This window comes from Elaeis guineensis, chromosome 10 (assembly GCF_000442705.2).
Source record: "Elaeis guineensis isolate ETL-2024a chromosome 10, EG11, whole genome shotgun sequence".
NCBI lineage: Eukaryota > Viridiplantae > Streptophyta > Magnoliopsida > Arecales > Arecaceae > Elaeis > Elaeis guineensis.
This window is the reverse complement of record NC_026002.2, coordinates 17,968,215-17,991,818: the sequence shown is the minus strand read 5'-3', so window position 1 is coordinate 17,991,818 and position 23,604 is coordinate 17,968,215. Positions and strand designations below refer to the sequence as shown.

At 37.4% G+C, this 23,604-nt stretch overlaps 1 protein-coding gene across 7 annotated transcripts; it reads right to left on the bottom strand.

Moving 5' to 3' along the window:
• Nucleotides 1-1,459: 1,459 nt before the first annotated feature.
• Nucleotides 1,460-21,896, bottom strand: LOC105052900 (histone-lysine N-methyltransferase ATXR7). Of its 7 annotated transcripts, none has more exons than XM_019853371.3 (21): nt 21,674-21,896; nt 19,189-19,418; nt 18,520-19,105; nt 18,189-18,311; nt 15,892-16,221; nt 15,453-15,800; nt 14,920-15,321; nt 14,501-14,588; nt 14,026-14,405; nt 13,165-13,822; nt 12,654-13,057; nt 12,450-12,572; nt 12,291-12,371; nt 11,422-11,475; nt 11,124-11,275; nt 8,986-9,032; nt 8,781-8,834; nt 4,441-4,645; nt 3,465-3,535; nt 2,141-2,184; nt 1,460-1,995 (listed from the first exon to the last, which is right to left on the bottom strand). In XM_019853371.3, exons 1-16 carry the CDS (start codon nt 21,740-21,742, stop codon nt 9,011-9,013), a joined length of 4,050 nt encoding a protein of 1,349 aa, XP_019708930.1. In that variant the 5' UTR covers nt 21,743-21,896; the 3' UTR covers nt 1,460-1,995; nt 2,141-2,184; nt 3,465-3,535; nt 4,441-4,645; nt 8,781-8,834; nt 8,986-9,010. The 7 variants fall into 7 exon arrangements, with proteins under 7 accessions (XP_019708930.1, XP_073101033.1, XP_073101035.1 ...); XM_073244932.1 differs by having other exon boundaries at nt 1,460-1,992; XM_073244934.1 differs by having other exon boundaries at nt 4,537-4,645.
• Between the last annotated feature and the right edge of the window lie 1,708 nt (nt 21,897-23,604).

Here is a 23,604-nt window from a genome sequence, read left to right as displayed (position 1 = left end):
TTAGAGACGTGAATGTATATGATGACCTGATAATATGTTTCATCTCAATCCACATACTCGTAATTGAAAATTCATTTTGTTTAAACGTAACCTAACTGAGAATGAAAGATGCATTTTTTTTTTTAAACCTTGTAAACCTGCAACAAAAAAAAAAAAACGAAAAAAATGTTATTTTGAATGATATTTCATACAGCAGAGCATATATTTTTCCTCCCTCGAATTCAAGTGCAAAGACTAGGCAAAGCCCAGTCAGATCCATGCAGATGATAAATAAAAAGCATTTCAATAAAATGAAATGGCTTGGGCCACTCCGCTCGGAATTAAACTGTAAAGCAAATTGCATAACAACCTTAAACCTACATTTGATCAAAAAAGAGCAAACGATCTTCTCTGCATGCACATAAAATCCATTTAAGCACAAGCGGGCGAAGAATGAAATAATATCAATAAGGATAAGAAATTAAGTTAGGAGCCTCTTAGATCACACAAGTTACTAATAGGGACAGAAGACACATGAGGGAATAGTGAGATCACAATGGATTCCAAAGAAAATCACTGCTAAAGCAACAGTGTACCCCTCTTTCAAAACAGCACGAGCCTGCAAAAAGGTTTTGCCTAAAGAAATGACGTCAAACCCCAGGATGATTACGTAAGGCACGATGTTGTTTCTTAAGAATTTTCTGCAAGGCCCGTTTGTTGTCTGACTTTTAGCATCACTCAAAAGATTCTCTTCGATTAAAGTTGAGAAATAGATAATTAGTCAAAGCTAACCAACGAACAACATGAAATTTCTAATATGTATAGGAATATGCCCTAGTATAAACTTCAAAAATATAATCTCGCCCCAAAAACAATAATGCCAGTATCAGTAAAAAGGGCCCCCTGTGCTCATTTTGATACAGCTAAGATAGATTTCTGCGGCACACGACTTAGTTATTAATTAATGAAGAATATTGCCCGCATGACAAGCAAAAGCAAGTGCATGAAACACATGCCCCGACCTGCCGGATTCGAACCAGCGACCAAGGATTTCTGATGTCGGGTACAACCCCTCAGTAATCCAACACTCTTCCAGTTGAGCTAAGGCCGGCCGATGCTTGTCAAAGAATGCTGGACCTACGCACAGGAAACCTAGAGAAAACGAATTCGTTATAAAAACCCAATTGGGCCTGATGGTTTGCCCTACATTATAAAATCGGTGCATATTTATAGCATGCTCAACATTCATGCTACCATGTGCATGGCCAATGAGCCCTTCAATGCCATTTTATCCAAGCAAACATGCAGACAAAGCATTACAACAGGTAGGTTCCAGCTTCGTGGTTTGGGGATCCAAGTTTATACGCATTGATGGGATGGGAGTGAGAGGCACCATCTGGATATCAATTAAAGATGAATAGCATGTACGCAAGCAAATGGTTGACCGAGCAAAATGGTCAGTAAGATCAACATTCCGTACTACCAAAATAAGATACCTGACAATTCTTGTAGATGCAATACATGCATGTGATTGTGGGTGCACCACGCCCAAGATATCCTGCATGTTACTGTTTACAGAGTTGAAGAGTTGAATAGGACTAGAAGGGTTTCAACCAAGAACTCTTCGGTATTACATTAACATTTTGTGCAGATATATTGTTTATCATGTCTTATGTTGGTAATTTTTGCTATCCAGAAGGAAGCTATAACTTCAGGGGCATGCAGGTCCTACCATAAAGATACACACGTTTAGACCCACCTCTTAAAACTCTATGAGGTGGCTGCAGACTTCAGCAGGAATGTTGGGCTGTTTGGAAGATTCACAGACAGGTCAGGTAGCAGCCCGGAGAACAACAATAACAGACCCCGTTGGTAAAATATACAAATAGGTTGCCCGTTCTGCCGGGCAACGGATGGTGGGCGATGGAACAATATTTCTCTTCCTGCCAGCACCTCGCCTTTCCCACTCAGTCCATTCCCCAAATAACAATCCCGCATCAGTTTATTAGCTTTCTTCTGATTCAATTCACAAGATGTTTGATTTTACTAGGCAATACGATCAGTACTAAAGTGGATGACTGCTGCTTTCATGTTCCTTTCTACCTTGGTTAAAAGTGATATATTTCATTAGGGTGTAATGCGGCAAGTTAAGAAGACATACCACACGTTTGAAGCTCCAGCTAAAAATTTCCCACGTTACCATACCTGCATGCAGAGGAATCTCCATAAATATGACTAGGAAGCATAGAAATTAAAGAACAAAGTTACATACAATCAACAGGCAATATACTGAAAAATAGCGGCTATTCAGCCTTTAAAATTTTTGGATAATATAGTAAGCTAACAACTGAAATTACTACTTTAAACAACAAGATGATGGAATTTAGGGTAGAGATGTGGCAGCTGATGTTGTAGCGTGAAAGGGCCTTGGTATATATACATAATGCTTGCAATCATATGACCTAAAAAGAAAGCCTTAGAGAAGCTTATCCATCACTTGCTCGAGATCCATCAAAATCTTGCGTGTTTAATTATCATTCCTACGTATTAGGCAGACAAACCCATGCATCAATACCGATACAATAGAGGATGGAATACAGCAACGGATCTACCGCAGAAATGCAACAACCTTAGCCACAGATCCCAAATAAGCACTTCTTTACGTACTCCAAGAAATGAAAATGGCATTTAAGGACTGGCCAACCAAAGGCTCAACCAGAATTAACCACCACCTCTAAAACCAAAACAAAATAAATCAACAAAAGATCTAGCTAAAAAGATCATATCCCACAACCGTGATGCCTGCTCGTAGTGCACCATTTGTACAGTACCTTATTTATATAATTCCAAACTTAAGAGGGACAATTTTGGACTATTATTCCAAATCATCTCCCCATCAACATTGCTACAAAAAGTTGTCATGTTAGTAGCGCCAATGCAAGCGGACAGATATTACATGACCTCAATAGTAAAAAAATTATAAAAAGTAGATAAATCCAACAGTCAACGACACATAAAACACAGGTTTATTACTAGAGCCTAGTGAGCTTCATAATAATGAAAAGATAGCCTCAACCTATATAGAAACCCTCAAACACATCAACAACAATTTCATCATTCTGCGGATACTTCTCCCAGCAACCACCAAAGAAAAAAAAAGGAAAAAAGAAGAAGAAGAATTGGCGGCCTGATAAATACTATAATGAATGATACACGGGTCATACTCATGTAACTCAACAAACTCCTCCATTGCATAACAGTTGACTACATATTTATTCTAAATTACCAAATATAATCATTCACAAGATTCCCTTCATTTCGATGGCTTAAAATTTCAAAGTCATAAAGCACCAAAAACTTGGTGGCTTCCCTTTATATTGAATGAATGAATTCGGCACAAGCCTGTACAGAGTTATGAAATTTCAAAACCCAGCGTATTGCTAAAAGACAAGACGATTATTAACCTTGGCAGCAGAGAACTCAACTGCAAAAATAGATAATAACAGTAGAACATGGTTGTATAAATGTCCATCAACAGTTCCAACATGGTGATCACCTGAAACAACAAAAACTTAGGCCAATCAGGTCTTTTAACCTACACTCAAAAATAGTCAAACGAAATTCTATGTCAAATTCCAAATGGGCCGCAATGATACATGGCTAATACGCAAACTAATGCTAGCAATGAAAGAAGAAAGCAGGGTAACTCAATTGCTCATCAATGTTCATGGCCATGGAGGAAAAAGAAGCCAGTGAATGCACATAACAGGCATGCAACGATATTCAGAGTGAAGAGAAGAGGGAGAGGGAGAGAGAGTTCTTTAAATATTTTATGACACTGTCATTGGTTTTTTATCTCAATATTCATTCATGGAAAACTACTCTAATGCAAGCTCAAAAAAAGAATCACGTCCCATTTGCTTAACACTTTTCATACTAGTCTTTAACCAACCTTTCCAAGCTCAAGTCCACCACCGTCATCTGGATTGTTAAAAAGTCCCTGAATCTTTTTATGTCTAAATGTGCATTTGCACGTGCACAAATATAGGATGACACAACAGTCCAAAATTTTCTTTAGTTTTCCTTTCGTCTCAATATGTATCTTTTATAACTTTTATTATTTGTCAACTTTGTAATATTGCCATATTATTTCACTTTTAAAAATGACGAATATAGATTGGAGAAAAGAATATCCACAATGAGGTAGCTTAACAGCATCAAACAAGATAAGACTGCAGAGCAGAATCACAGGGGGTTTAATATTATCCAATTATTCTTATGGTTATACATCTAGAGAACTGCTTACTGCCACCGTTACAAAAAAATTGTGCCAGGAAAAATAGAGTGCTGAAATAATCAAAGTCATAGCAATGATAGCAATAATGAGAACCTGGAAACAGCTTTAGATGTACAACTGCAAATATATCGTAAAAGAGAAAGGCAAGATGATCAGATACATACAAGAAAAAAGCATAAAGCACAGATGAAGATATTCGCTGCAGCTCTCCATGTTACATGTCATATTAACAATTACAACATGGATGAAATTCCAGAGACCTTCGAGTGCACAGCTTTTTGAACTCTAAAAGAACAGCAAGTCCACGATGCATTGTAAAACATTAAAGAATGTCCAGAATCCTTTTTAGCTTCGACTGCAACCAGCAACCTAGGTCAAGTGGAACAAACTTTAATGCTTATAAAAAATGATGAATATTTAAAATCAATCACAGAAGTCTGATAATATGCTTTTTTGTAAAGGATAATTTACACAAACTACTTTTGATTTAAAACAAGCTATGAATCTTCCCTTATTGCTGCAATTTGACATGAAACGGCAAGTTTCAAGCCACCGTGTTGGGACGTAAAATTGCAATTCAATGTTAAACCTCCACTAAGATTGTTGTGAGGTGGCAGGGACGTTGGGAGGTGGGGTGTTTGATCTTCAACACACACAAACATGCTCCTCTTCAGAGGAGCATGTATCTACTTCTCTCAGATCTAAAATCCGCAAATTGGCACCCAAATCAAATATCCATACCACAAAAATGCAAAACAATCAAATCACTGCTTGGTGGTTTCTAACCTATCGATCAAGTAGACACAAAAAGGAAATTTAAAAGGATATGAGACCATGGTTTGCTATGATCTAAGCATTAAGATCTACCAATTTTCAATCTATACATATTTTAACATGTGTAGATCAAGATCAACAAGGTCGATTCTTAATTTAAAAGCTTTATTATGAATTTTGGCACACTAGCATAATGGAAACTATCCTTTTCTTCTACTTGCTGCATACTCATCAAAACACATAAATTTTGGTTTCTACACATTTTTAGTAATATAGATCATGATCAACAATGTGGATCCTCAATTTGAGTACCCGATTATTGATTTAGGACTTGAGAGAAGTAGATGCCCTCTACTCTGGAGAGGAGCAGAGTCTATTCCATACGTGTGTGTCCCTGCCATTGTATTCTAGCCATATCATTTCCAAACGTTTTCAAGATTTGTCATTTGGAATTAATCGTATTTTGTTGTATCTGCATCTTGTATCCATGTTCATGCTCCATGCTTCATCGCTTCCCTCTGAGACTCCCATAAAGGTATAACTTTTATTAGCAGCATCAATAATCTCTTCTATGCCTCTCCGAACATCTTTCTTTTTGTTCAGACTCCCCTAACATCACTTGGAAGCATAACTCTTATCTCAAACAATTTACAACTAATTGAGGGAGAACATAATGATAATGGTTAATTCCCTTTGAAAAAGTCCACCATTTGAGGAATATTGGAATACCACAATTTATACAGGGTCTCATCAAACAAGGCAGATGCTAACTAAGATTGAATGCATGTAAAGTAGGATGAAAGCATTTTAGATGATTGATGGGCTTTTCCTGGGATTTTAGGATATGAATGATGAATTGCTAATTTTGACTAATTCAAATAACAATCCTAACACCTATACAAAAGCAACGATGTTCTTTCCATGTGAACTTCCTCAGATTTTAGGATACGAATGATGAATTGCTAATTTTGACTAATAAAAATAATAATCCTAACAGCTATACAAAAGCGACAATGTTCTTTCCATGCGAACTTTCACTTTATGCCCAACAGACACACAGTTCCAGCTAATTCATGCCAAAAATATACATAGTTTCAGCTGATATATGCCCAAAATACACATTTAAGTCCAGGCTTATTTATGACCAAATACTTTTTGCCAGGCTTCAGTTTCTTATGCCCAACATATACCCCAAGAGTCCCAAAGTCCTAAGAAACCTACAAATTCCCAAATCTTAGATGATCTAATCTGAACACTTACAACATCTCAAAGCTCAATTTGTTTCCAAGATATACCTATAAAGTTTCAAAATAGTGCGGGCTGAGAAGTGCTTCCGAAATCTATGCATGTGTGTTTCTGCATCTTCTTTTCAATTTTTTTGTGCATCATATCTCCACATGCAATAAAACTTGGCAATCAAGCCAGCAACTCCCATGAAGCAAAGATTTAGACATAGATTACATAAGAGAAAGCCAATTATTTTACATTATAAGAGTTTTCAACGATAGAAAATAGGTGAGCAACATAGTCAAAGTGATCTGCTGTAACATTGTGATATATCATGACCTCATCTACTATCTCACCCATTAAGACATCCATTCAAGCTTATCATTTCCACAGCATTATAATTGTTGTTCATGATATTATAACATTATTTTAGTACATCTCATATTACATGAGGCACTTGTACTTAGAAAATAAAACTATAAAAAATAACCAACCAATTGGCATTATATCCACCTATGTTCTACTATTTCTTATTATTGGTTCATTTATTTAAATTTTTATTAGCAACAATATTCTAGAGCATAAAATATTAAAATTATTTTTGGGGTTTGATGTGCACATGCATGTGCAAGTTAACTACTATTTACAACCCTTGATACAGGATCCGTGACCATCTCAGAGGCACCCGTATCCAAAGAGCCAAATACAATAATCCCAACACACAATTCTGTTAGGTTGCAATATTAAAATCCATGGTCATATAACCAGTCACCCAAACTGCTCTGAACACAATCCTATAGCCCAAGAGTTCTCTCAGCTCAGGAATTAATAGCCTCCATGCACCTCAATAGTTGATTCTAACCAACCAATTCCATTCCACACAAAAAAAAAAAAAAAAGAAAGGAAAAGAAAAAGAAAAAGAAAAAGAAACTATTTAGGAATGAAACAGTCTCTCAAAAAAGTGATGATCTGAGAGGTACGTTACAGTCTTTTCAAGGCAAGGTGTAAGGTGAAAGCCTTCCTAGCTTTCCTAAAAGGCTTAGATATGCAAAAATAAGATTAAGATTATTGGTATTATGTGTGCACTTGAGTGTCAAATTTGGCACAGGTAACAAATTTCACAAGCCAAATGTGCGCATACTTCCAGTATAAATGAACAACGACAGATCTTAACATATGTCATCCACAAAAATGAAAGGAGATCCATTTCTTCCCACATATTTGGTTGTGGAAAAAATTGAAGCCAACTTATATGCCATTCGGACTTGAAGTTCCATGTGTACATTTCACCTGAACCTCTTAGAACTATATACCTCTTGTTATAATGCCTTCTTAATCAACCTCAAAAGTATTTTTGGAAAGTGACATACTTCACCCTGAGATGCATGTCAAGATGAGAATCAAATGAGTCTTCTTAGAAGATGATGCAAACAACATACAGCTCAAACACTTGGCCAAAAAGTTTTACTCAACAGAGAGAGTGAAATAACCTTCTTACTTTTAATTACAGGCTTTGGTTTAAAATTAACTTAGCAACACATGCTCCTAACTAGAAAAGAACTGAATCCTTGACTTCCACCTTGAGACCTTGTCAAATAAACCTAATGACTTATCCTACATAATAACCCAACTTAAGCCCAGAAATCACCATCGAAAAAAACAAAATTAAAACGTGTTTTAGAGTAACACACAACCATTGGAATTGTTCCACAAAACCCGTGAACTACTAGTAATGTTGATAAAATAAAATCACTGTAGCATTCATAAATGTGAATAAACATTCAAAGGATACACCGAACGTTGTCATCACTGCAAGCTAGTGCTCTTCAATTACTAAGCCACATGTCAGATTGGTCAGCATGCATCTAAAGCAATCGGTCATGAAACAAGAAGCTTGTTTTCATACAGAAACACAACCAACCTGGGTATGTCTAGCTTGTAAAATTACGACATTGAATATCAGGAAAGCAATATATCATAGTTCATTTCTACCAATGACAACTTCAAAAGATCCAGGTTGATAATATATCACAAATCAGTAATTGACTGATTGGTGACTGTCATAACACATTACTAGAAAAATACATGCTTCATTACATTCTTCCTGTACCATCACTATCATAACTAAGGCACAATTGCTTCTCCATCATCTTTTTTCTTTTAAATGAAGTTTTGCTTCATCAAAGATAAGAACACTCAAAAGATGTTAGAATAAGAAGCAGAATGTCAACTCAAAACATGTACTATACAAATCTACAACAAAAATTAATGTCCCATACTATCATCAAATAATTGTCAGACTTTAAAACTTGAATCATGAATGTAACCCATGAACTAAACTCAACAATCCTTAAAACATCCACTTAAAATTTACTTCTTAATTGTAGCCTAAGCCCGTTAGTTGCCCAGAGCTTATCAATAGGAGAAAGAGGGTGGCATAATTGCATCGCCAAACCATGAGGAAAAAAATCCAGGAAAAAATACTGGGTATACAACTTCATACCTCAACATTTACAAGCTGATCGCTGGCCTGTCCAAGAGCAACAGATAAAATGACCTACAAAAATTTTAGGTTACCAAAAAAGAAAATGTATTAGAGAACAAACAAGGTGCACCACCATATATGTAACAGAATTTGTAATTCAACAGAAAGCCGAGAATCAAAACTCTAAGAAAATAGAAAAAGTAAAGAAACATAACAAACACACCATGAGCAATAAGAAAATACTGTTACTAATTCAACGATCCACGGCACCTACAGAAAATAAGAAAAGTTTAGACCATTGTCAGAAGAAGGTAATACAAATTTGCATGCAAAATATAAGTTGCAGCTTACTACTGAGTCATCAAAGATATTACAGATATGTCTATCAATTACAGATATTACAATAGAAGAGAAATTATTCACCTGTTTGTTACAATTTCATAGGGAGTGCGTATTAAAGTTGAGCGAATATTTAGTTTGTGTAAGGATAGATCATGACTTCATCAGAGATTAAAAAGGACCGCACCCAAAAAAAAATTCTAACTCTAGGTACTATCAGTTTCCTCTTTCATGTCATGTTCTGAGGAGAATCGGCCTTTCATATTTTCTAGGTATTCACATCACTTGAATCAATTAGTAGTAAAGCAATTCCAGGTTTGCAAAGGAAAAGAGAGCAATCCTTTCATCCCATGACTCAAAAAAGATGATATGCCAATTTAATTGGCAATATTAAACAAATCAAGTAACATCTCTTAAAGAGGCAAGGTCAAGAACAGGTAGACAAGTCTAATTAAGGAAACAGCTTCACTATCAGTGTTGTACAACTGCACATCACAAGAAACCTACGTACTAATCTTTCACTGGAAGCATGGATTTATTTTACAATATAAACCTGGCCTCTGACTGAAACAATTAAAGAATTACTTGCAAAATTAAAGTTCCAACCATAGTTGAATTTGCAGTCTGTTTTGCATTGCTTGGTCCAATCCATATTATTCTAAAAAGAAAGTACCAACAACTTTACTTCAGAATACAATAAAATAAGATCTTTTAAATATCTGATTTATTTATTTATATTATATATGTTGTTTTATTATGATAAATGCATGATTGCCTCCAGTCGATCAAATACGACATTTCTAATTTATAAAGTACCAATAGAACAATTTACACTAATATGTCATCTCATGACGCCCTCAGCTGTCTCGTGCTTTATCAAGCTCCCATCCAAATGCATTTACTTGCAAGGATTTGGTTGGAACTTGACTTCTCAAGGAACAAAGAAGTGCAAAATGATACATTTCTTAAATTTTTGTATACTTGAATGTATTATTATAATTCATGCCAATAGAATTATAAGTGATATAAAATATATCTAAAAAGACACATTATTATATGAAAATAACGTCAATTTAAATTTTATAAAGTGTATATATCAAAAAAAAAGAAAAAAAGCATGAAGTGTTGAGCAATTTTGCAACAAACCCTGTTTAACTCATGTACACAATTTTTTAATCTTTTCGTCATGACATGCATTGCAAATAGCTGTGCTAACTCGACAAATATCGTAGATCTACTAAAGAATGCAGAAAGAATGGACAAGCAATTAAGCTAGTTAAGCTGTTGATTCTAGCCACCTATTGCCACAATACACAAGGGCTTCAAAAAAAAAAAAAAAAAAAATCGGTTCAACGCACAAAGCTCCCACCATTGCATAGGTCAGATTTATGCAGCCTTACCCCCTCATGCGGAAAGATTATTTCCGTGTTTCAAACTTATCATCTCCAGGTCACAATGAAGCAACCTTACTGTCAGGCTAGAAAGACACACCCTCATGTTTGTTTTATTCAATCAAAATGGAAAAAAGGTTTACAGAGTAATAGATGTTTAAATTCAATATATTACTATATTCATTGTCCTTAATAATGTATTCAAATATGTTCTTTTCCTAGAAAAGCTTTGGTTTCATTCATATTGATATTCAACCAGGTAGCATGAGCTGAAATATCAGAGACCCTCAGAAATAATATGGAAGAAAATCAGACAACACACCAAACCATAAACCCCATAGTGCATCTATATAGAATATTGTCTTGCACCCCACCCAGTAAAGACATACCATTCCTACATCACCAATCATTACCTATCAAAGCACTGTCTTCATCAAAAATGGGAATACAGGATATAGAGGCAGTATATATAATAATAAAGGAGAAACGGAACCTCAGAGCCTCAATGAGGTTTCACCACAGCATATAAATGGAGTTAGGACATGGACACAATAAATTCAACAGAATGCATCCCAATTGAATAAATTAGAAGTGCACATGAGTTTAATAATCAACCCTTCCCCGAGCATACCTTCGAGAACCACAGTTGCACGGAATCTTTTGTTCTTCCAACGGAAACTTGTAGTTGTAAGTGAGCTCTTCACCAGCAGATATATGTCTCTTTGCATAAATGAAGATTTTCTTTTGACCATCGACAGTGATCACCTTTGTATAGCAATTTGGCTAGGAAGAAGAACAAAAAAAGAGCAAAAAATAAAGGGGGGGAGGGGGGGGGGGATGGAGGGAAGAGGGAGGAAGCAAAAATTAACAAGAATAGACACAGGTTATCAACCAAAGAACATCTGACGTGTATCCTCTTATGTCGTTACCTCACATGAATGATTTATAAATCTTGCTATTCCACCACGTTTAGTAGCATCAACCTGCCAACAATAAGATGAAGTAAATTATATGCAATACTAGCAGATGAAAGACAATAGAGTGCAAAAGATAAAGCAAGATAATGTGGAACTCTTCCATTCAAATTGCTGTACTGTCAACAATTACAGCACAGCATTTTCCTTAGGGAAGTGAAAATGAAGTATACCGGCATATGCACATGTAGACACAAGTGATTATTCCAAGTAAAACTGAAGTTTCAGTCTCCAGCAGGGATCATCAACAACAGAAAACCATACCCTAATATTTTACCTAAACGGAAGGATACCAGTAACAAAATTCTTATGTCAAGGATCATTTCGAAGCCCTTATATCTTACGCTTTTCAAAGATGAACAGAATTTCTGTGGTTACAAAGTAAAATAGTGTATGATAAATTGTTGACCGAACTGAGATCAACATTAGTAGCAAAGTGAAAAAATAAAGATATTTAAACTAGTAGGAAGTTTCACCATCATCAGAAACATGCTCTAACAATAACATGGTTCACTTGACTTCAAGCAGTTATAATGCTTTTCGAGGAAAAGTAAATAAAAATGTAAAATACCAATATTAGCAATAAGGCAAGTGGCAACCCGACAATGTGCCACAAATTCATAGTTTGTCAACCTGTATTTTAATGAAATTACAAAAAAATATCTCTTTTAAAAATAGATGTGGTAATGCAAAGTTGCAAACCATGAAAACTATGCCTGAATTATTCTACACATTTCCCATGCTAGTGAAGAATTGGGGGGGAAATATATCCATACAAAATACCCCTGTGAAGACTCAGAAAGGTATTGCAGTTCTTCACTTACCACATAATCATCATCCAATCTAAAGAGGTAACTGCTACCAATTCCCATCTTTTCATATTGACGTTCGCGTATATCTGATACCTGCAGGTGTCATAATGCTAAGCTGGTGTTCAAAACTAAGAAAGTCATCGTACAGAAATCCAGAGGAAAAAGGCTGACCCGACGACGGATAACTTCGCCTACATACTCAATTACAAAGTCTTCAGCCTCAATTGGCTCAAGGGCCACAAGACCCCAATCATGTATCTTGCTCCTTTGAAAGCGCAATCGTTTTTTCCTTGCCTAAGGAAGAAAAAGAATGATAAGCAAAAAAAATGTGAAGAAAGAGAAAATTACCTGAACCAAAACTCATATTACAGTTACCGTCAACTGAGTGACTTTTAACAAGTCAGCACCCTCTGCAGCAGCCAGAAGATTTCGTAGCTTAACCCTATTTGTTCTTGCAGAAGGGCCTTTAACATTGGAACTTTGGGATGCATTAGGCATAGAAGCAAAATAATTGGTTTGAACACGAATTCCTCTCACACGAGCCCTGTCAGATGGAAGTGCATTCCGTGACCATTTATGCCACTCCCATCCATCGATGGAAGTCCGAGCACAGCCATCTGACCTGGGGCATGGAAGTGAAGGTTTCACCCTCCGGCCTGCCAAGTGCCTACGCCTTCCTTTTTTCACTGAACTCATTGTTGTTAGTTTTGAAACTTTAGATGGGATATCTGATGCTTGATCCATCTCAACTCTCCTTTTCAGACGAGAAAGCCTTCTTGCTGTCAAAATGCAACCAATTAAACAAAGAAAAACAAGAAAAATAGAATTTAGATAAGTGAAATGACTTAGAACAGTAAGAACAAAATAAAACAGGATCTAAACTTACACTTTGGAATGTCCTTGGAGCGGAATACTTCTGAGCCTTTCTGGATACTTAAATCACAATCATTACCACCCACAGCCATCTCAGATTTATTTGAATCCTGTTCCAAACTTGAAACTTTCTCCAAGTTGGACTTAAAAACACCAGCAAAAACCACTTTAACTGCATTTGCATTCTGTAACTCTTTACTACAAGTATTTGCATCCCTTGGAGAAGTTGTCACTTCAGGATCATCAAAACTAGGCAAAGTCTTTTTTCGAATCCTACGAGTGATCTTTCCTAATTTACGAGTTCTTTTCCTTGATAAAGTGCAAACATCTGGTGAGGGCATGCTTTCAGTCTTCCATTCACCTAACTCATGAGAAATCACATCCACAGTCCTGGAATCTACCAACTCAGTCATCGATCTAGGCATCCGCTGATCTCCTTTGGTATCCCTAGGTAGGTCTACCAATCCAGCATTCTCTGAGGCAATGCACATGGATGAAGACCCAGCCTTGTTCCTGCCTAATTTTTTCTTCCGAAAGTAAGTGTACTTTCCAATAAGTGAAGAAGTACCAGCCACCTCTGAATCGTTTGAATGCCTTGATCTTTCTCTAAGATTCTCTAAAGCTGCAGAGGAATCACAATCATTTTCTTGTTCGACATGATATGCTCCGTCCTGAAATGGATGAACTCAAGCGCGATTAGGTGCAGGCCAAAAAAAAAGGAAAGAAAAAAAGAATCATATATCAGAATCAGGATCAGCCAAACAGGGAGATCAACAACATGGAAGTCATGCAAATAATATGATAAAGAGCAGAAATGAAAGACAAGAGAAACATAATGCGTACACACAGTGAGAAGAGTGCAAGAGAAGTGTACCCCAAGTAAGCTATTCAGGTTTGTTTTCTCGCTGTTGACACCTGTAGCATTTAATTTGGTGTTCCTCATAGCACCCCATGAATCAAAACATTTGTAAAGAATGCCAGTAATATGAAAGGATTTCCATTCTTTAAGAAGTTCATCATGTAACTTCTGTCGGCAAAGTGCCAAAGTAATATATTTCTGAATCACAGGAATATGCCCCTCTAATTTTGAAGGTCGAAACTTGGTTTCTTGAGGTATATCCAGAGATGTAGGCCACTCCTCCAGTCCAGGAGGTGGTGGTTCATCAATATTTAGATCATCAGGGCCAGTTGTCATAGGCAAGTCCAGTTTTTCAAAGGCACTTGCATAACTTGTAGAGGGCACACTTGGTGGTTCTGTTTAGATGAATGAAGAAAGGCAACTGCTTAGAAATGATAGCTTTCTATGCTGTACTCGAAAAACTAAAGAAAATACTATAATCCAAAATTACCAGGAGAGCCCAACATTATATCATTATCCAAGGCAACTGATTTGGGCAAATCAGTCTGACAATCGGATTCTCTCACATCAGCTTTTTGCTGCAATCAAAATAATTTTCCAATTATTTGCTTGAAGCTTAATAATGACAAAGAGCTGCCTGCAACCGAAGTTTCACACCAACTCTCACCCAAGATGGTGTCAATTTCCAGTATCAGCACACCCTTCTTGCATGTCACTCCATTGAAGCGCCATGGAGGCAAGACCTATAGGCAGAATAGGTGTGTGACACTGGAGGCCATGTCATCTTGGATGGAGCTAGGTAAACCCCTAGGTGCAGCTTAATTCCTCTATCACAAGAACAAAGACATATTAATGAAAATAAGCAAAATTATAATATATTACACAATGGGGCTTCATAAGTAAAGTTACCTGATTCAAATTATCTTCTAATGCCAAATAAAACAAATTTGTCATTTCCTCTTTTATAACATCTTCAAAATATTCAAATAAAGATGCCTTTGCTGATACATATAGAGCATTCTCTACACTTCGCTGAATGTTTGTTCGAGCACCAGACATTTCATTGTCATGATACATACTGTTTCTCTTTGTCTCAACTTCTTTGGCAATGGAACTAATGTCTGAACTTGATGGTGAATGTGCAGAAATATCTGCACTTCCCATTGCCGGTCCAAACCCAGGAGGAGCACAAATGTCTGCACTTCCCATTGCAGGTCCAAGCCCAGGGGGAGCGCATGTATCCTCCATTGCAGGTCCAAAACCTGGGGGGAAATCCATGTCATAGCCAGAAATCTGTGCTTCAGAGACAACCTGGAAAACCATGCAGAAGAAAAAAATAATATGTATAAGAGGCAAAGAGAGAAACCACTACTAAGAGCAAAATAGCTTATCCACAAAGATGTGTTCTAAAAAAGGCATATAGTGTCAGCTATTATAATAACCTTTGCTTGCATCTCACTGATGCTTGGCATATCTTGCTCATCAGAAGAAACAGTAACCGGTGAAGTTAAAATTGCAGACCAGCGCTTTCTTTTAAGCCATGTACTGCAGTAATCGGCAACAGGATCATAAAAGACAGCATTCCACAAAACTTTCATACAATCATAATAAAAGATTTTGCGGACTGCTAACAGTAACTCTGGAAAGTTAACAGAGCTACAAAAGAGACAAGCACTTGTGGATGACTCTGCATGAGATGCCTGAAATGAATTTATCTCCTTTGAAATGTTAAAGAAAACAGCAACCTTGTTTCCAACTGTATTAGACTTCCTCTGAATCACAGTGTGTGTCTGTAGGAAACAGAAACCAAAAGAGTTAAATCTTTTCATGATATAAAGATCATAGTATAACAGTATTCTCCCTTCTCAATGGTAGCATTACCCTTTTGTCAGATGAATAACACATCTTAGCATTATGTTCAGGCCTACTACTTCTCTGAGCTTTTCTCAAAGAAATAAACTCCGGTATGACACCACTAATTATTTCATCTAGCAACATACGACGGGCAGCTTTCATTATGCCAGCATGCAACTGATTAGAGACGTCTTCTGATATGTTAGATATGAAGCTGCTAAAAGAACTGGTATCATCATTGTTAGTGCCTTCTCCTTTTAAATCAGCATCCGACACAGTCTGCATGCTTACTCTGCTCCATTCATCAATTAAAGATGCAAGGGTGAATGGCCCAAACTTGTTATCAACATGGTGTATCTAACAAAAAAAAAAAAAGGAAAAGGGAAAAGAATTAAGCAAGATAATGGCACATCACAACCATAAAAAGTCAATTGCTCGAGAGGCAATACTCAAGCAAGAAATTGCTTAAATCAGAATCATCATAAAGGTTGTAATATATGTATTGACAGCTCAGATGATATAAACATGAGAAACCAGCAAAAATATTGTCAATGCAACCAGTAATATTTCACAATGACATGTTTTAAAATTTTCCTGCTTCCAGTGACCTTCTGAGTGAACTTTTTACCTCCAAATCAGTCTGATTCAAGCCAAGCATTACAACATAGAATCAGGAAACCAGTTTCTGTAAATAAAATCATCAGAAGCAAAGAATGCAAATCCAACCACAAGCATCAGGACAACTTTGCATATAAACATGCCTTAGACATCTGCGAACATAACAGCACGCATTGGAAAAGCATATCACATGTGCATGTTTTGGGTATTGAAATTGTTTGCAATCATTACGATTTTTTACTACATGCTCTTTGGAATAATGTAGATCATCTGAAAAATTATATGCCATATGTTATTTCAATATTCAAAGGTCTAGGGTTATAGTTCGTAAGTTATTGTTCATGACGCTTACATAACAAAGAGAAATCTGCACAACCACTAGGTTTGTGAGAATGATTTTAACATTTCACTTAAAACTGAAATGTTGGCATTACTATGTTCGTGAGAATGATTTTAACATTTCACTTAAAATGGAAATTTTGGCATAAGAAACTCAGATATCTTAAATTGGGTTAAAAAAATATCAGGTATTCAACATGTTTCTAATCCAAACAAAACCACAACCATTTTCTTTACAAAGTTGGACACTGTCAGATGAAAATAAAGAGAGAATTCCAAGGGAGTTTCAGTTTAGAGAAGAAATTAGTAATGCAGCCACACTTTTATCTAAGGTTTGCCATTTCAGTACTAGATCCATCCTATTACTCTATCGGTACACCCAGTAGGGGGACCAGTTTGGTATACTGACACTCGTACACCCCATGTACCACATACCGGATTGGTACAGCCGGTATGCATCAGTATCGGCCAATACGGCTGGCATGCATCAGTACCAATCGATGCAGCAAGCCTTGCTTTTATCAGTAAAAAGTAGATCCAAGATGAATTTGCCCAAAAGAAGTTTTGCCAATGTATGATGAATCACCATCATGAAAAGGTGCTCAAATATTGTCGCATGCTTCACATATTGCTAGGATAAAAATGCTTTAGGACCAGGCTCAAACAGAGCATACGTGCATGCAAAAATGAAGACTACAAGCACCAGTATTAAGCCTGGCCAAGGAGGTCCTACCCCATGTCTATCAAGCCTGAACCCAGCCTGAAAATGTGGCAACCAAGCTAAACACTTAGAGCCAGCACCTACAAATAAGAGAAAACAAAGAGAGGTACTTTGGAGGGAAGAACACCACGTGACATATAAGTTCTGTTTGACAGAGTGGATAAGTTTGGATAAAAGAGAGAACTACTCTGTTCAATCAAGCAACATCTTTTCCTCGCCTTAACTAACTAGGTGCCAGGTCCTCACTTTCCCTAGGGTTGCCAGAGGACAACAGGACAGATTTATTTTGGTGAGAGATACCCATGACCATGGCCATCATTGTAAGTAATTGATTCATATCACAAATTATTTTAAACTTTTCAAGAAACTAGCATTATTGGAGCATGGCTAATGTCAGCTCAAACTGAATGTATAGATATTGGGATGGCCTAACCTCATATTGTATTAAATGTTTATTCGCTTGCCTAACCTTAACATAAGTTGTTAAAAATAAGTAATCCTGAAAAAAAATTATTTTAAGCCTAAACAGCATCGCATGGTGTCGATATTCAAAGCCAGAGAACAGCTAAACAAGGCATTTATACAAAAATTAAGACATTCGCCAACCAGGTCACCATTATCGATCAATTCTGCCTGATTTTCTTACCACCAATGAATCATGAAGATAACTGCTGTGATGCCAATAGTAAAGTTCTGCAAGTGAATGTGGCCCATGCTTTCGGCCTTCCTCATCCTCAAACATCCAGCATGACTCTTCACTTGAAAGTGACTGAATCAAAAAGAACCCATCAATGAGACAACAATTATGCAGTGGACAGTACACAAAATAAAAATTAAAAAGTATGAGGGAAAAAAGAATCATTACTATTTGTTGGAAATATAAATAAAGTAAATAAATGAAACAAAGTTACTAACTGATGTTGGAAATATAAATAAAGATTGCTGCTTCTGGTTTCAGAAAGAAAAGAAGTACATACCGTTGGAAGCACTGGTGATGCATGATTCATCATTCCATCATTTATATTTTGCACTTCAGAACCATGAGCTTTATATGTAGAACCTGGATGGGATTCTGCCTGCTTTTTTGCATGTAATGAGGAACAAATAGAAACTGCATGTCCAGAAGACCATGACCGGCGGCTTGCAAGGTCGCCAGTTTCACTTGATACTGCTGTTGAAAAATTTAAAGCACCGCATGCATTGCCACGAAACTGCTTTAAATATTTCAAGGGTACCGGATTGATAAGACTTCCATTTACAACAGGATAAACTGGAAGGTCTTCTGGCAAAAACCCTGTAGATAAGCCCTCATATAGCTGCTCTTGAATATATGGCCCACACATTTGCCCATGTTCATTGATGTACATCCATCCGCTCACAGAGAAGTTTTGAGCATATCCACCATGACTATTGTCCTGGCCTTCTAAAACACCTGAGCAATATTGCTGGGCATTCTGATAGTTACTGTTTGCAGACCTAGAACTTCCCTCCATTGCAACAAATGAGTCAATTTCTCCAAGTGGATCACGGATACAGAAGGAGCCATTTTGCTTATCTGAACACCTAAGTGTAGGAGTACATACAAAAAGAAGGGTAAGATGATAATTTTAAGAAACAATGGCCAGAGCAGCAAGCAGTGGCCATACCGATAAGATGAGCACCCTCCACTGTGTCCGTGCAACAAATGACCATCAGAAACGCCTAAACAGGTTTGCCCTTCCATGCAAGACAATTCAGTTCCTGATGATTTCAGCCCTTTCCTCGATGCAAAGAGATGATTGCATTCATACACGCATAATTCTGCAGAATCAAACTTGGCATCACTGCTGCAACAAGTTACAGAAAGCATGTCTGGCAAAAGTTCCTCGAATATCACCTAAACAGCAAAAGAGTCATCTAGGAGATCAGCTCAAGATGTTAAGCAAAAAACTGACACATTGGGACAAAAATAATTTGTCTGAGAGTTTTTAACACATGATACAACTATTATTTTGGTTCAAACTTGAATGTTAAGAAAGATTAGAATAGCTCACGATCCTTTTATTTCCTTATTAATTTGTCATGAAGTGTACGAAATAAAAATTTACCAAATTGAAAATGGTCCATTGCCATAAAGAAGGATTACGTAGCAACATGTATGTAGGCATCCAAGGCAACAAATTCCCACAGAAAATACCGAAGTACAGATACAACAGCAGTGGAGCATATGAATATGCAGATAAAAACACAGTCAAAAACATAAAATAATTATAGTGTCCTAGCCTCGCGATCCTATCTTTGCTTTCCAACTTATATAAATGTCTGACATGCATGTCCACCAACGCATTGTTGGTCACAAAATTTGCACAGATAAAAGCATACAGATATGTGTTTAACCTCCCAAATACAAGAAACATAAGTCCCGGAGCATAAGACATTGACACTACATGGATTACAAACATATAGAAAAATCAGAACTATAAAATTTATACAAGTAATTCAAAAGGATAAGCAAGTAGTGTTTAGTCTCAAGCATAACATCCAAATCTTGAATCACAAATTTTTAACATTTCATGCTCCAGATGTTTATGAATCCTTAACCCTATCAATACATGGTTCATATGGTGGGGTTTACCAAATAAAATTTTGACATATCAATTTTTTTTGTTTAAGTCCACATACAGCAGCAATGAAAGACCTATGCTCGCTCTAATTGGCTGTCAAAATGTTCAAGGTCTCATATGTGACAGCCCTGAGCCCCCAAGAAATAAGCTATCTACCTTGCACGAGCCTCTTCATGAAATGTATGTAACCCCCTGCATATAAATCCATAATAAACCTCAACATACTTATCAAGTGCCTTGCCTCAATATGTGAGGTGCGGGTAACATCAGAAAACTCTTTACAAAATGCAACATACATGGATAACAAGGCTTGGTTGCAAGACAAAGGGAAGGAAGATTATAATCTAAAAATAAACAACAACGGAAACAACAACATTTCATGATGGTAACTTAAGAATTTGACTGCACATAATAGGTTCCCAAGCATGGAAGCAGAACAGAAATAGTAGAGACTGCACCAAAGGAAATCCACACATTGTCAGATCTAAAAGGAGAAAAGTAGCATATATCAAAAATACATTACAGAGAAAGAAGAAAAATAAAAGCAACATCTAACTTGTATACTAGTAAAAATTGTAAAAAAATCATAGAAACAGTGGCTAAAAGTTGGCCAGAATTTAAAAGTAAGAAACAGAAAGAATCCAAGAAGAAGCAACTATCAAAAACATATCATTTCAAGAAATAATAGAATAGTAGAGGGCAGAGTAATTTCAGAAGCTCATAGAACCGGAACAAGAAGCAAAGAGGAAATTAAGGTAAAATATGCTATCCTCAGTTGAATTATCAGATTTTTTAGCTTCAGCTGACAGAAGCTAAGGCATATAAATAAATACACAGGTTGTAGGGTGTACCAATGGCCAAGGACAGAGTTTAGGATAACAGCCACGGTTCAATAGAGTGAAACCCGCAAGAACTTGGACAGAAGCGATGAAGAACAGAGCATAAGCATCCCTGATGGCTAGTGAGGTAGCTTACGAGGTGCATTAGGAAAAATAAGAGAATATTTGGAACATAAAGGATTCGAATACACTCCTTTTTATGTAAAACTGGCCTTCCCTAGAAACCAGAGGGAAGACATTGATTAATCCAGCTCCATATCCTTACACGGTATCTTTAAAGGGCAAATTTAAACGAGGAATAATCAAACCATAGTTCCGGATAACGGTGGCGAGTAAATAAATAAATAAACAATTTTTACCAATCTTTAAAAACAACATTCCAATCGTGCAAATTCTATGCCAATAAGAGGGAACTAATATTAATATCAACATCCGATGACGAAATAGAGATGAAAACCCTCACCCTAATAGATCCAAAACAATATTTGACAGGATAAACAAGAAAACATATCACAGTAATCCATAGCGATCTAGGGTTTTTGCGGAAACAAATATCCCTAAACAGGTTACCTTTTATGGTGGACTTTTCCGCTAGATTAATAGGCCAAACAAATATATAACTTTTTCTTGCAAGACGGAATCCAACAAGAAATTGCATTCAAAACACCGAGAATCGAGAGGAAACTCACCGAAGCCGAGGAGGAGGAGAAGCCGATCCGAGAGTCGCCGTGCGGCGGAGAGAGGCAGATCTGCGGCATCTGGAGATCGAATCATCTACCGATTCTGAGACGGGGAGCCGATCTCGACGCGCAGTGAAGCAAGAAAAGGGCCTCAAAAGTTCATCGGCGTTAGGGTTTGGAGGAGAAAAAGGGATCAAAGGGATGGGAGATACAACCTGGAAAGATGTAATGAGGGAGGCCGGATATAAGCCCATTAATAGCTTCGACCGGGCGCGGGGACACAGACCACACGGGGCTTCGTGGTTCGGAGCAGGGTTTTGTTCACATCCGTCCGATGGAAATCAGTCAGAAAATGAGTGGCTGAGATAGATGAAATGGATCAGTTGATAATAAATTTACCAACCAGATTCACGGCCAACTCTTAATCTAACTAGATTCCTGTTTCGTCAGCCATTAATTTCAAAAACTTTGGGTTCAAGTCCAGATTTAATAAATTGGAGTTTGTTTTTCAATTGAAATAGGAGAGCGACGTTTTTCTTTATGGGATATAAAGGATGTTGATTTTTTTTTTGGTTTACTTCAAGCTTAATATTAATGGAGTTTCGTACCGAATGCTAGCAGATAGGATGAATTCTCAATCAAAACTCGTGGTTCAGATGTGTTGGGATAAACCGATCGATCATCGTAAATTTATCGAATATCGATCAAGCAGACTGACATTATTTTTAACCGTCCTCCGACTCTGACTCTACGATGGACGACTCCGACTTTACAACAACCGACTAAATTCTGACTCAAGCCAATCAACCTCGATTTTGTCTCCTTGACTCCGACTATGTATCGATCGAACAGACAGTTCCGATTATTCATTGATCGGTCGAATTAATTGCACCGATCTACTGTCGGCTGGCCAATTAAAATCGGTCGACCGATTAGTATTCAACTACCGCCGATCGACAGCAGACGACTTAGACCATCGACATGCGACAGCATCACAGAGCTAATAGCCGACGGTCACTCATAGATTCTACCGACATAAAATCGGCTATACCGATGTATGGTCGGCAACCTGCTCAACATACCATAACCGTCGCGAATGGTTATCGACCGCATATCACGACGCAATCAGTGAAAATTAATGATTCACTACGTGATTATGGTCTGATGATTTAGCGCTATAAAATACGGGACTACGTTCGACGGTTACAAGAACCTCATCTATAAAAGGGGATAAGAAAAACAGGGCTGCTAAGCCAACTCTGAACCAAAACTCTGTTACTGTTTATATTCAACTCCTGTTCACCAACTTTCTTCTCTGACTTAAGCATCGGAGGGTCCCCGTCAGACACAAATCCAATTTACGTGGATGCTGTTTTGCAGGTGTTCATTCCCGACGACAAGCGACAAAGAGTTGGCCACAACAGATGGACGCGCTAAGAAGGGGGAAAACAGCAATCGTATTCATTATGACAAAAATCAGGGTCCAGCATTCTACTGTAATCGGGTCGGCGAGATACTCTTTCTGTCAGAAAGAGGGTCCTCCCCCTCATCCAGTAGCAGAGCCTAGTTTTTCATGTCCTGTGATCACCACGGACGTCCAGATCGCTGCACTCGTGCAGCAGATGACTGTCCTCATAGAGACAGTCAAAAGCCTCCAACAGCAATAAACCCAGTAGTAACAGCCACCGACGGAGCAACCGGGGGCACATTCAGTGCCATCCAGGCACAACCACCATCATCCACGATGATCACCATCTCATTCTCCAGAGCGACCGTCTCGGCTTCCCCATCGAGATGAACAACGATATTCTCGGCACTCTCGGTGTGCCACTCATCATTCCCGGCATTCCCCCTCTCCTTCCCATCTCAATAGTATTAGGAAGGGGAAACGATAGAGAATGCCCTCCGTGTCTCTTTCAAACTCGTCAGGTGGTTCTACC

Excerpts from the sequence above, each read along its gene's own strand:
- LOC105052900 (XM_019853370.3), bottom strand. The coding sequence starts at position 21,742 with ATGCCGCAGATCTGCCTCTCTCCGCCGCACGGCGACTCTCGGATCGGC. Across the intron at positions 19,419-21,673 it reads TCTCCTCCTCCTCGGCTTCG|GTGATATTCGAGGAACTTTT; the intron begins GTGAGTTTCCTC and ends TTTGCTGTTTAG. Across the intron at positions 15,322-15,452 it reads TCAGTGAGATGCAAGCAAAG|GTTGTCTCTGAAGCACAGAT; the intron begins GTTATTATAATA and ends ATGGTTTTCCAG.